At 58.1% G+C, this 13,814-nt stretch overlaps 1 protein-coding gene across 3 annotated transcripts in view; it reads right to left on the minus strand.

Moving 5' to 3' along the window:
• Positions 1-12,624, minus strand: part of ZBTB16 (zinc finger and BTB domain containing 16) — a 53,711-nt gene extending 41,087 nt beyond the window's left edge. Inside the window, exons 1-2 of one of the 3 annotated variants that reach the window (XM_017809655.1) lie at positions 12,572-12,624; positions 10,519-11,850 (exon numbers count right to left, since the gene is read on the minus strand). In XM_017809655.1, the coding sequence (XP_017665144.1) occupies positions 10,519-11,780 (1,262 nt within the window). In that variant the 5' untranslated portion in view covers positions 11,781-11,850; positions 12,572-12,624. Of the gene's footprint in view, positions 1-10,518; positions 11,855-12,344; positions 12,448-12,571 lie in introns of those variants that run through there. The other 2 variants (XM_017809653.1, XM_017809654.1) reach the window with 2 other exon arrangements.
• Positions 12,625-13,814: the final 1,190 nt, after the last annotated feature.

The following is a 13,814-nucleotide window of genomic DNA, read 5'->3' on the forward strand; positions in this document are numbered from 1 at the left end:
AGCCCCATCTCTGTGCCCAGACAGTCACGGTGCTTTTCACCCTCATTTCCATGGCATTATTTACTAATGAAAAGGCAAAGTTTATACACACAGGGGAATGTGATCAGCAACAGACACCAAAGGCAACAAACCCATCACTCATTAGCACAAATATTATATATTTTCAAACGCACACACCTAAACATGGGATATTCTAACTCCAAAACACCTCCAGGGGCCAGGAGCCCCTGCATGCTCCAGCCACCCAGTGGCTCCCTGTTTGCTGCTGAAGAGCATCCTGAGGAGGAGGAGGATGGTGGAGAGAGCACACCAGCCTCCGCCACACAACACAGCCTGAACATTACAGCACCTATAAAATAATAAAACCCCGATGCTCGGATGTGGAGCCGGGATGTGGCAGAAGACGATGCAGGAAGAATCAAAGGGATCTGGCAATCCAAACGGAGTCTTGTTTAATGAGTGCTGCCGTGGGCTGTTGCTCCACAGGCATTAACATCCATTGTTACCATCCCTCTGAAGACAACACGATTATTCCCTTTAACACAGTGACACTTGCAGCTAACTCATGTCTGACCCTGCCAGCCAGGGCAGGCGCCGTGCGAGAGGTGACCAGAGGTAATTGAAAATACACACACCAGACCGGAACAGAAGAGCTGCCTCAGCAGCGACCCTCAGCACAACAGGTGACAGTGATGGCACCTGGAGCACGACCAGCGTGGGCACACACGTGGAGCAGCAGAGCCACGGTCCCAGAGCACACGGACCCCAGAGCACAAGGTGCCTGAGCAGCCTGGCTCCAGCACATTGGTCCCTGTGGCCGTGCACCGCAGCACTGTGTGTGGTGGCAATGGAAGGCCCCTTCCTCCACACACGGATCACTGGCAGGAAGCTGGCCACGCATTTGTTCACTTAGCAACAAAGGTGCTAATTAGGGAGTGAGCTGCTCTCCATCTCCAGTTGGAGGAGGATGTGGCACAGCTGCCCGTGCCGGCAGTGGCCAAGCCCGCGGTGCTTGGCCAGCAGAGTGGACACTGCCACGCGGCACCGGCACTATGGGATAAGGAGAAAAGCATCCCAAGTACCATCCTTGGGAGACGCACATCTCTGTGACTCCCTGCTCAGCCCCCCAACATCAAGGTCCCTTCTTTTACCATCCTCTTCCCATTTTCTTGCTGGGCACAGCTGGACAGGTCCCTCTCCCAATGCAAGGTCCAAAATGTGTCCAAATGCAAGGTCCTCCCAGCGATGCCCACCCACATCCTCAGCACACAACCCACCAGAGCCCCCTGCTCCCCCCATGTGCTGGGTGGTCACAGCCCTTGCCCCAGGGCAGCCCACTGCTGCTCCCACCCTGCTAAATAATGCATTGGCCAGCGCTCACTGCTGCGAGGGAAGGGTGATAAACATTTCTGCACTGCTTTAAGTTACGTTTGGTTGGACGCTGAGGGAAGAGCCGCCTCCAGCTAAAGGATCAGAGAAGCCAGAAATCAATACAAGCGCTTGCGTTTGCATCCTGAGATCCCAGTGCCCCTCCCCAGCTCTGTGGGCAGGGCTGGGCCGGACGCATCCCACAGGCAGGGCTGGGGCCATCCCCTGGCAGCCCTGGTGCTGTCCCACTCTTGGGTACTGCTGACTCAGCTCCCTGTGGGCTGGGAGCTGCTGGTGACCCGGTTTCCACCACAGCACCTGCCCTACATGCGATCTTCCCCACAGCCCCCAACAATGCAGAGCCCAAATTCCCCCAAGAAACCCAAACCAAATGCTGTCCTTCAACCAGGGTGACAGTGAACCGAAAGGCCAGGGAAGGCACAGCAGAGCCAGGATGGCATTTCCCCATCCCTCACCCAAAAGCACGGGAAGCCAGGGATCTGGGAAGAGAAAAACTATTGCTTTTCATTTTTTTCCACCGGAAAGGTTTTCATCTAAGTTAAAATGTTCTTAAGGTGATTCCTGCTGGGGGGAAGGGGGTTTTCTGCCAGTTTCATAGCACACCACTGGTTCCCACCAAGGCAAGCCACATGCAAGAGAAGTGCAAGCCAGGCTCTGAGCACCCCAGGGAGGCAGGGCAGGAGTAGGGGCCCCCTCCACAGCCCCCCAAGGCAAGGGCAGCGCAGGCAGAGCTGCCCAAAGAGGCTTTGTGCACGACAGGTGCCTCTGGTCACTGCTCTTATTCGCAGAAGCGCCCTGCCCCACGCTCAGTGCTGGGATCTTTTCTACGAACAGGGGGAAGGTAAAAAGAGAAGAGGAAATCACCATGTTCCTGGTAAAAATAGCAGAATGCCCCGGAGGGAGGGAGGTGCAGAGGGAGGGTTTCGGTTCTGAGCACTGCTGTTTCGCAGAAAGGGGCCCTGGTGTGTGAGCCAGCGGTGCCCTGCTGCACTCCGGCCACCCCACGCCATGTGCCGCTGGCAGAGGGGCCCCGACCCAGTGCCGTGATTCATGTGGCACCACGACCCGTGATCCGGCTGACCACAGCACGGTGTGAGTGGGACGGTGTGCCAGTGCCACGCCGGTGTGGCACGGGCACAGGGGGGCTGGCGAGGGGCCGGGGATGCGTGGGCACTGCACGATGCCGGTGCCTTATCTCTCCCACGCAAAGGCCGTTTGTGTGCACTGCACAGCCGGCTGCGACCGCAGCCGTGCCCAGCTGAGATAAGAGATCCATCCCCAGCGCTGCCTGTGCTGCACTGCCAGCAGCCAGCTCCCGTCGGCAGCCCGGATCCGCAGTCTGAGAGCCGTTGGCGGGGTCTCCACACCAAGTATCCCCTCTGCACATCCCCTCAACAGGGAGCCCTTTTCTGTACCAATTTGTGCTTCCCATTCCAGACCTGTGATCATAGAATGCCTTGGGTTGGGGAGTACATTAAAAATCATCTCATTCCACCTCCCTGCCACAGGCAAGGACACCTTCCACTAGATCAGGTTGCTCCAAGGCCTGTTTAACCTGGCCTTGAACACTTCCAGGGATAGGGCATCCACAGCTTCTCTCCCATGGTTCCAGTGCCCCACCACACTCACAGGGAAGGGGGATGCCTGTGCTTGCAGCTGTCCCTGCTCCCGCACCATAGCAAAGCCGTGAGAAGCCAACAGAACAGCTAAAGACACGCAGTGAAATCTGGAAAGCAACGGGCCATCCCAAAAGCCTTGTGCTGCCACGCACACACCCTTCCAAGAAGGCCAGCGGGGTTTTGGTTGGGTTTTTTAGACACGCAGCTTGTGCTGCAGTGAAATTAAATTTCTTGGAGTCATAGCATTCTCAGGTTTACTCTGTGCACGCCAAAATTAGTACAACCTGTCCCTAAATACCATAATAAAAACCACGTAGTAAGCTCTTTGCCTTTATGTCAGCACTGGTTTCAAGGAGGATGAATCATGCTTCCTCCTTAGCGCTCCTTTCTAATATGATTTACTATAAATAATGTGTGGAGAGAAGAATAAGAGAAGGCGACCAAGGGCAAAGCATGTGGAGCCCAGCACTATCCCCAAACTCAGTGGCAAGAGGATAAAAGCAATTCCAGCAGTTGTGATGGAGCGGCAAACAGCACATGGGTTGTAACTGGTGCAGTACCTGGTACACAAATTATAGAATCACAGAATACCCTGAGATGGAAGGAACCCACAAGGATCGTTAAAGTGACTCCTGGCCCTGCACATGACGGCCCCAAGAATACCAGCACGTGCCTGAAACTATTGTCCAAATGCTCCTTGAACTCTGGCAGGCTTGGTGTTTGGGAAGCACCAGGCTTGGGAAAGACATTCAACAGCATTGAGTCCAACCATTCCCCCAGCAGTGCCAAACCCACCACTAAAACACGTCCCAAGTGCCATCTCTGCATGTCTTTTGAAGCCCTCCACCAGCGATGGAACTGGCCTGGTGCTTGGGGTTGTGGGATTTTTCGAGTTTCTCTTTTTTTTTTTTTTCTTCTCAGTCTGTGGTTCCCTTCTTTATAGGTCACCAAGGTGAGTGCGGGCATCTTCCTCCCCACCACAAGTTACATTTGCAGACGGATGGAGGTGTATTTTTTCAAGAAGGGGGTGCACCGGTCCCCTCTGTAGCACGCAAGGCAAGCGCCACAGCATCGCCCGTGCCGGCACCCAGCGCGCTCCCCCATCACTCTGACGCTGCAGTGAGGCAGCTGCTCCTCGAGCAGCACTAAACAGAGCACGGGGTTATCAGCCCGGCTGATACACGCCGATAACCAGCCCATCTCCCGCGCTGACACCGGTAACAAAGCAGGGTGTTTAACGCTGATTTATGGCGGGCGGGCGGCTCTAGCCAGGCTCTTGCAGCGCTCGTGCCTACGTGGAGAAGCGTTTCCTCAATCGCACACTGCCGGCTTGTTTGCTAAACAGCACGCCAATAAAACAGCAACGAGACAACGAAGGCCGATGGAAACCTGAACCAGCACAGCGGGGCACGTATCCAACCATAATCTACTTAAAATCAGTTAAGAACACTACAGCGAAAATGATCCGGGCGGCCCTGGCCCCCAGCCAGCGCTGAGCCTGCGCTGCAAAGGCTCGCTCCCGCAACCCCGATTTTAGGGTGATGCTCCCTCCTTCAGCTGCAGAGAGACCAAGGCAGCACATGTTCTTGCCAAAAAGAGAAATCCACCTTCTTTGTAAATCACGTGGTCCAACAGCACTTGTACCCTCCCAAAGCTACCTGTCGCTCTCCTGTCAGCACACAAGTTACCCAAAGCAGTGCCAGCGCAAACCAGTGTGTTCCAAACTGAAACCAAGTGGTTCAGGCACGCCTCAGCCTGGATAAAAATTATCCAGAATAGATATGCAGGTGATGCATCTGAATGCCCCACAGCAGGTCTGGGCAACTGGGCTTGAGCAGGAACAAGAGCAGATGTCACAACTGCACTGGGAGCTCACGAGCCCATATTAAAAGGCGCCTGGCCACATGCAGACTCCCCTGTTGTGTCTGCATTTATTTCAAAGGATGAACAAACATCTCCCTGTTGCTCATGTTATATGAATCCATCCTGTCTGAAATTCCCTATGTACCACCCTCCCTGTTTCAGCTGGTACCTGTCACAACACCAGTCCCTACCAGGGCCAGGGCACACGCCAAGCTCTGCCCAGGGTACCAGCAGCAGAGCGGGATGCAGATCCCTCCCTGCCAAGGAGGGAGCGATGTCCTGTGAAGGACTGATCCCACCATAAAGCGCTGAGCCGGGCCAGGGGGGAAGAACCCCTTGCCGGCAGAGTGACACAAGCCAGGACTGCCGGGAGAGAAGGAATGAATGGAATAGGCTAATTTACACAGGAAGTGAGCACTTACCAGACCCTTCATCCCAACACACAAAACCCTCTGCCATATCTGGAAGCAATTACACCCAGTTAACATGATCTGCCTGCCACTAAAATTAACTGCAAACAGAAATATTTTTCACTTTTGCAACAGGAGATGCCATGGCCCCGTGTTTGGCTGCCGGGAAATATTTAGTAATTACTCATTTAAAGCCTCTCTTGAAGCTGTCAAGGGGTGGGGTGGGGGGGCAAAAGAAAAATCTTGCTAATTGCAGGCAAAAAGGAAAATGCAGATCATTTTACTCTATCCAAGGAAAACAGATTTACGCACCAATATAACTAAAGAGCCAACACCCCGTTGAAGTGGGGAAAGCTGTGGGAATGCTCTGTCACCAACAGCCCGGGCTGCTCTACATCACTCCCATGTTCCATGGGGAAAGGAAGGAAGGGTGTACAGCATCATCCCTGAACCAGCACAAGCTCTCTCAGGGGCCCTCTGCACAGCCAAAAAGACATTTTAACCAACATCATTCTGCGAGGTGTCATGGGGACTGAGGAGGTTCTGCAAATCTGCTGCAGCGACAGCCAGCTCTCTGGAGAAAAGCCACCCAAAGTGTCCTCAGTGGGGCAGGTTTCATGCACTGGGCAGGCATAAATAAATAAAGAAATAGAAATAGGTGTTTTCTGATGGGAACCTCAGAGCTTTGCTTTCAAACGCAGCACACGCATAACTAAACTGATGCGCAATAACGGACGGAATAATGTGAAAGCCGAAGGGGGCTTTTCCCCCTCTGCGCTTGGAGCTGAGCATGGAAACAGTTAAGTCCCCCACTGAATAAATCAAAAGTTCAAGGCTGCAACATACCATGCCATATTCCCCCTCTGCCCATGACAAGAACCAGAGAGCCCCCGAAATCCCAAGCATCCTGCGCAGGGTCTCGGCCGGCGCTCACAGGTTACACGCTCGGGGTCAGCGCCGTGGACCTTAGCTGCAACATTCATTTCCTGAGCAGGGCACGTCCCCCTGCCCATAAAGCTAATAAGAGCTTCCTCGCCCGGCCGCCCCGCGCCGCGGCCCGGCAGCTGGGAACGCTGGTTTCCATTAGCCCCTTATGATGCCAGGTGCCGCTAATAAGGCCCATCAGCAAGAAACAAGAGCTGCCAAGTCGTCCTCGGACTCTGGAAGTAATCACGGTCAGAGTTTGGGGGGCTGCTGCTTTTGCTTTTCCTTCCCTCCCTGCCTTGCTTTCCATTTTTTCTCCTTTTCCTAAAATTTCCATTGCTGTGGAACATAAATTGCTGAATGCTTAAAATAAAATAAAAAGCAACTACTGTATCCGGCTACCAAAATTAACACTAATAACATCTCACAAAGCACTTGGGATCCGATTTATCACGTTTATTGCTTTAATGGTACACTGCATCTGTTTCTCACTGTGACACGCCAAGCAGTGCCAACGTGCCTAATGGCATTAGCAGTACAACACTCAGCTAATCCAGGCGGAGACAGGGGAGGTGAGGCTGACAGAGGAAGGTGAGGCTGGATGCCCATGGGAAGTTGCAGTTTTCCCAAGCAGGAGCACCTTCCACCCAAACTCATCATACGGGGAGCATTCACCCACCGCTGGCCTCCACCGGCCTCATGACACCATCAGCACGAAGCACTTTCATTTTCCAGCCCAGCATCCCCATCTCACAGGGGCACACGTCGCGAGCGCTGCCAGCAGCCGCGTGGCTGTGGCGGGTGAATTCCCAGGCAGCACCAGTTGGGATGTTTGGCTGTGCCACAAATGAACTGTATGGAAGCCCATCCTCACCTGCAGCCTTTCCAGTCACTATCATTTCATAAAAGACATGGTTTAATTTTGTTAAAGTTCTAGGGTATTTAACTTCCCAATGACAAATTATGCCAGGTTCTGTTGACAGCTCAGCACGGCTCTCACCTCACAGCTCGGAGGGTTTCCTTCACAAAACAACCCCAAAAAGGGCTGCTGAACTATGGCTTTTTTGTCTGCAATTAGAAGCGACGATCGATACTAACATTAGATTAAGTTTGAACTTTGCTGAACCCAGAAGGAAATCTTTTATAAAAAAAATTAAAGACTCGCCGACTCAATCTACACTCAATTAGTCAAAATCATAAGCTTGGTAAAGGATTAAAAAATGGATCATGCAGCAGCCAGTGGGTTCAGGGACCCAAAAAACCTGACCAGAGCCAGTGCCGAGGCTTGTGGCCACTCAGCCACCAAAAGGTCACAGTTCAGCACTCCTGGGTACGACACAGCACAGACGATGCTGCCACGAGGCCGAGGAGCCACACACGGGGCCGGGGCACATGACTGTCCCTTGGGCACTGTCTGTCACCCAGGGCCAGCGGCCCCCTGTGCTTGCCAAGGCCAGGCTGACCCTCTGCTCTCCCTTTTCTGCACATGCTTCCCATACTAATGAAGATAACACTCAGAAAGCTCCAAGACTATAAACATATATATTTACACTTCTATAGGCATGTGTGTGTGTAAACAAACAGCCCCACCATATGCATGGGCTGCCTTCATGCTGTAAACAGGCTCCGCACGCACTGGCTCATGGAGCTCCCTGCGGGAAGAGTGGCGTCGGCACTGGGTGGCTTTGGGCTCTGTCACCTGCTGGGTGGAAGCTGCCACGCTGGGCAGCCGAGCACCCCACAGAACAGAAGGGTACCCCCTCCCCAGGAGCTGCTCCCAGCCCCCAGCTCACCGCAGCTGGGAACAGCTCTGCTCAGGTACCTCCACGCTCGCGTCAGGGTCGGAAAGCAAAACCACAGCAGCGAGTGCACGGCAGAAAGAGGTCAGCGAAAGCCAACAAGCGACACCCCGGTGCCCCCGGCACATCCTGCCCCCACTGCCGGATTTCTCGGGGAGGTGGTGTCCAGACCCCGCTGTGGGACACAGATCCCCCAGATCCCCCATGCACCAGGCAGTGGAGCGAAGAGGAGCCCACTGCCAGCACAGTGCAGCTGCCACCAGAGCTGCTCCGGCAGAGAGCTGCAGATCCCAATCCAGCGCAGATGCTGTTTAACAGCTCCATGAATACAATAGGATCCCACAAATCCTTTCCCAATGGTAATTCTCACAATGTATTAGAAAGCAAACACTATAAAAAAACCACATGAGACCCTATCTACACACAAACCACCTGGGTATTAGACTTTGGGGGTGGGGGTGAGTTCATTGGACTGTTGCCCAATGCCTTTCAACATGGACGGGCTAACATATCAGTTTAAACACGGCTCAAAGGATTTGGCTCGCCCTGCAAAGTTTGCCAGCGCCAGGTAATCGGTCTGAAAGCAAAAACAGGCAGAGTTTGGCACTGGCTTCAGCAGCTGCCTTCAAGGTTCTGCTGGCAGGGGCCAGTGCTGAGCTCCGTGCTCCGGGCAGACCTCGAGACCCTCAGAGCACGGTGTGTGCCCAGTCTCCCGATAAGGATCATGAATAAGTGAGAAATAAGCTACGGCTGCAGCCACGGCTGTCAAAACAAGCCGAGCCCTGGAAGGCACTGTGAAATAGGGGCTGTCGTGCTGGACAGCTGGGTCACGCTCCCCCATCTCCCGACTGCGCGGGGAAGGATCTGCCCGCGCAGCCTTCCCTCCTTCTGGGCACATCCACCGTCGGCGACAGGAGCCTCCGGGCAGCCCCAGCATCGCCCTCTCCTGCGGCCGCAGCAGTCGCTGCTATGGGCTTGGAGAGGGAGAGGCTCGAGACCGTGGCAGAAAGGCACGTTAAAATTCTCCCTGAGCCCTCACTGCAGCTCTCCCGGTGACGTTCGGTCTGCATCACCGCACGGCCGAGGCAGCTTCGGGCACGTAACCAACGCCAGCCCCAGCTCTGCCGCTCACGAGAGGGGAAACAAAGCCGAAAGCGGGTGTGCACCCGCACGGAGCCGGGGATCCTGCGAGGGGCGAAGGCTGTCCCGGCAGGGTCCGTGCGGCAGAGCGAGGGGCGATGCTGCCGGCGCTCGCAGACCCGCGCGGGGCTGGGGATCCCGGCACAGCAGCTGCCGCCCTGCACCGGGAGCGTCCGCGGGCTGAGCGTGCGGGAGCCGCTGCTCCGGCACCGGCTCATCCCGCACCGCCGGCGAGCGGCGAGCGCCGGCAGCACGGGCTGCCCCGCCAGAGGCGCGTGCCGGCACGGCCACCGGCCCTGAAGCGCCCTGTGTGCATCGGGACTAATTAACCTGTTGATTCATTAAAAATCTGTCAGGGTGCACTGCCCGGGGAGGCAGGGATAAGCTCCGGCACCGCGCCGGTGCTGCCTTCCCCAGGCAGGACGCTGCCGTCCTGCCGTGGGGCTGCAGCCACGCTGGGGGCCAGCACAGTGCTCGCCAAAGCACGTCCGGAGCCGTGGGATTTGACCGGCGAAACCGATTTCGGCGCGGTAATTAACGTGGTCCCCATTCCCCAGCTAAATCGGAAAACGAGCTCTGGTTCCCGAACCGCGACCAGGAGGCGGTAAACAGCAAAGCACCGAACTCACGTGTCAGTAACCACCACCACGCTCCCACCCTGCAGCAGCTCCCCGGGGTGCAGGGCTGGGAGTGAGCACACAGATCCCCCACACAGAGCCCCAAAACTGCACCGACAGCCTTTGGAGGTTCAGTCCCGCACCCATTCCCGCGGCTCTGCAGTTGCCCGAGCCCTCGGTGCTCGCCCCGGCATCACCCAGCCTGACCGCCGCGCCACTTTGCACGAAGTGCAAATGTTTCATAAACCGAGAAACCGAGCAGCACAAAACCCCCCGGGCTGGCAAGTCACTACAAGCCGCAAGCCCGAGTGCCACCGCTGCCTGCGCTGGCGTGCCCGGCCACTGGCACAGGAGGGACCAGCTCTCAGTACAGGGTGGGTGAGAGCTGCCCGACCCCACAGCATCTCTCTGCATGCAGATCCCTGAACTCAAAGGGTGGCAACTCTGAGCTGCTTGGCTGATGCCAGCCAAGGAAACTGATGGGGTCTGTGCTAGTGGGAAACACCAATGGCCCCAGCCCCATCTGGGCTGTCCTCCCCAGCAAAGCGCTCACTAGAAGGAACCTTCCAACACAGTTGCCAGACCTGGGGGAGCTGTAAGAGTCATTCCTCTGAGCACACTACTCCACAGCCTGGTTTTAGGGTACACGACAGAAACTTTGCACCAGCACACACAGAACGCCCAGTCAGAAACTGAAACCCTCTGGCAAGATCCAGGTTGCCCGATGCAGCATGAACAGCACGGCCTCGGCACTCACCTGTGCTGCTCGAGGGTCTCGTTGTCTGGCAGCTCTGCCCCGCACACGCTGCACTGCTCGCCCAGGGCTCTGCTCTCCGTCTTCATGCCAGCTGCCAGCTCCCCCAGTTTGCTGAACAGCTCCCGCTGGATGAAGCCTTGGGGCAACAGCCCCCCATAGGCACTGAAGTCCATGGAGACAGCCAGGGCCGGCTGCACGTGCAGGGCGGACGCCACGGCCGGCGGCACACCGAGCACCGGCTCAGTCTTGTGGTTCGGCAGCAGCGAGTAGATGCCCAAGGGCTTCTCGCCTGGGGTGGCAGCGGATGGCTCTGGCCCCAGTGGCAGCCCCTGACCGGGCTCGGGGGGTGGCTCGGTGCCCTCCTCACGGGCATAGTGCAGTTCACGGGCGCTGGTGATGACGCTGCTACGGGTTGGGGTGCCAGGCCCTTCCTTGCCCTTCTCATCAGGCTTCTCCCCACTGGAGGCACCAGGCTCGGCTGTCCGGGGGCTGTCATGGCTGGAGGCCTCGTCCACCTGCATCGCTTCGGTTTTGACCTCGGCCAGGCCGGGGGGGCGGCGGGCGGTGGTGGGGCGCGAGTCGTCGGGGGCACCGGGCGGCAGGGCACCCTGCAGCAGCGACTGCCCAATGGTCATCAAGCTGTCCACCGCCGCCTTGGTGGGGCTCATGGCGGAGAGGGAGCAGTAGGACACAGAGGCAGAGTGGCTCTGCTCTGCTGTGGCTGCTGGCAGGCTCTGGCCGGTCGTGCCAGCATAGCCACCGTGCTCGCCAGTGGGCTTGGAGATGAAGAGGCCCTTGATGTACCTTGACTTCCTCTCCTCCTCTTCTTCGGCAGTGGCACCTCCGTCAGTCATGGCGACCTCAGTGTCGTTGTCCTCAGAGGCCTGGATGGTCTCCAGGATCTTCAGGCACTGCTCCTCCAGGTACTCGATTTCCAGGATCTCGGCAGCATAGAGCAGGTCATCCAGGTCTTCGACCTTGGCCTGCAGGGTAGCGGTGTATGCGTACTCCAAGATCTGCTGGAAAGTCTTTGGCGAGAGGAAGTCCAGGGTGTAGTGCTGGCTGTTGCGGTGGAAGAGGATCTCAAACATCTTGCTGGTGCAGGCCAGCACGGTCCGGTGTGCATGGAACTCCTGGCTGTCCACCATGATGACCACGTCGCACAGCGTCCCCGCCAGGCGCATCTGGTTGGCTTTGTGCAGCAGCCCGGTGGGGTGGCAGGGGTTCTGCAGCTGGATCAGCCCCATCTTAGTCAGATCCATGGCGCGCCCCAGGCTCGCGCATCAGGGTGTCTCGCCGTCACTCAAATCTGGGACCAGCTTTGTGTGCCGACTATCTGCGAAAACAAAAGGCGGAGGGGGAGAGGAGCGGAGTGGAGCGGGAAGGGGGAGCAGAGAGGGAAGGGGGGAAAGAGAGAGAAAGGAGAAAAAAAGAGAGAAAGGGGTAGGAAAGAGGAAAGCCGGGGGGCAGAAGGGAGAGGAAATAGGGAGAAGAGAGCAGGGAGGAAAAGGGAGCGGGGAGGAGAGGGAAGTTAGCCCGCAGCCCAGCAGCGACTCGCCCGAAACTTTCTGCGCCGCTCGGCGGATCCGCGGCCGCCGGAGCCGCGTCCCCGCCGCCGCCGCCGCCGCCCGGGGAAGGGAAGGGACGGGAAGCAGCGCATCCCCCGCCACCGCCCGGCTCCCGCTCCGGCCGCCCCGTCCTGCCGGCAGCGCGGCCCCATCAGGTGCGCGGCGAAGCGGCAGAGCCCCGGCCCCGCGGCGGGGTGGGGGGGTCCCGGGGCGGGGGGGCGGGGGGTCCCGGTGCCGCCCCCCCTCGCCCGCACTCACGGCGGCCGGCGGCTGCTCCGGCAGTTCGCACTGCCCGCTCTCATCGCCGCCGCCGCCGCTCGCCGCGCCGCGCAGCAAATCACGGCGGCGCCGGCCCACGGGCCGCCCCGCGCCCGCGTCAGGCCGCCCCCACCCACCCACCGCCCGCGCCCCGCTCCCCCCGCGCCGCGCCGCGCTGAGTGCGGGCGCCCCCGCCCGGCCCCGCCCCGCCCCGCGCAGCCCCGCACCTTGCGGGGAGCGGAGCGGGAGCGGCTGGACAGCGCTGCCGACAACAAACATGGAGGAGCCGGAGGCGGCGGCGGGAGCCCGGCACCCGGAAGCCTCGCGGCCCCGCGGAGCGGCCCCGGGGAGCGACGCGGGTGCCCCCGGCCCCGCTCCGAGCGGGGCTGCGCGCCCCGACGGGCTGCGCCCGGCGCCGCGCCCGCCACAGACAAAGCCGCCCCCCGCGCCGCGCCTGGGCGGACCCCCGGCCCCGGGGGAGGAGACGGTAAAACCCATCCCCAGAGCCCAGTTCGGGGTCCGGTGCTGGGTTCCTGCAGGGGTGTGACACGATGTGACACCGAGCACGCGTCGCCCCGACGAAGCTGATTTTCCGCTGACGAAATGCCGACTCCGCACCGGCACCTTTTGTACGTAGGGACGCGGCGAGTGCCCGCACCCCGGACGGGCCATGGGGGTCTGCGCAAGTATCGGCGATGGTGGCTTCTAGAAGGGATTGAAACACAGCAGGGAGACACCGGCAGCACCGTGACTCCAACAACAGCACAAAGCAGTGGCATGAGACACGGGCCACGAACCGAGGGAGCTGCACCCCGAGCATCCTTGGCCAGAGACGTGTATGTGCCCTGGCTCTTTGCTGCTGCCCACGCTCGGTGAACCCAGAGACGTGTCATCCTCAGGAGATGGCAGGGTGGCAGCCACACAGAGCTCTCCCTCCTTCCCTCCCTCCCCGTACCACCCATGGCACACTACAGCCAGCGCAGGGCCCGGCATCGTCAGCTAAAACAACAAACACGGACGGCATTAGTACAAAGATACCCTTGGGGTAAAGCAGCGCAAATGTAATCTAAGGAGAACGTTATGGGAAAGTGTGTTTATAATTATAATGGGATTTAATGTACTTTGGGACCAGATGATAGCAGTCATTTAACGAGAACAGCCTAATAACGGAGGCCTCACGATGCACGGCGGCGCTGTGCGGGTTATTAGATGTGTACGATAACACCGCGCTCGCCGTACTATAGTTAAGGGTGAGGCATCAGTTACCCCTATTTTTTCGGGGGTTATAACTCTGCTGTTGTAATTGGCAGAGAGCGAGGGCGCAGTGCGCAGGCAGCCAGCGTGCCTGCAGGATGGGGTTTTTAATTGCCTCAAACTGCTCGAGTTCCTCCCGCTCCCAGACTTTAAAATCTGAGCAGCTGAGAGGGGGAAATAGTGAGACACTGTGGTTTCAGGTGTTTGTTTACCCTC

This window comes from Lepidothrix coronata, unplaced genomic scaffold, assembly GCF_001604755.1.
Source record: "Lepidothrix coronata isolate B3197 unplaced genomic scaffold, Lepidothrix_coronata-1.0 Scaffold27, whole genome shotgun sequence".
Classification (NCBI taxonomy): Eukaryota; Metazoa; Chordata; class Aves; order Passeriformes; family Pipridae; genus Lepidothrix; species Lepidothrix coronata.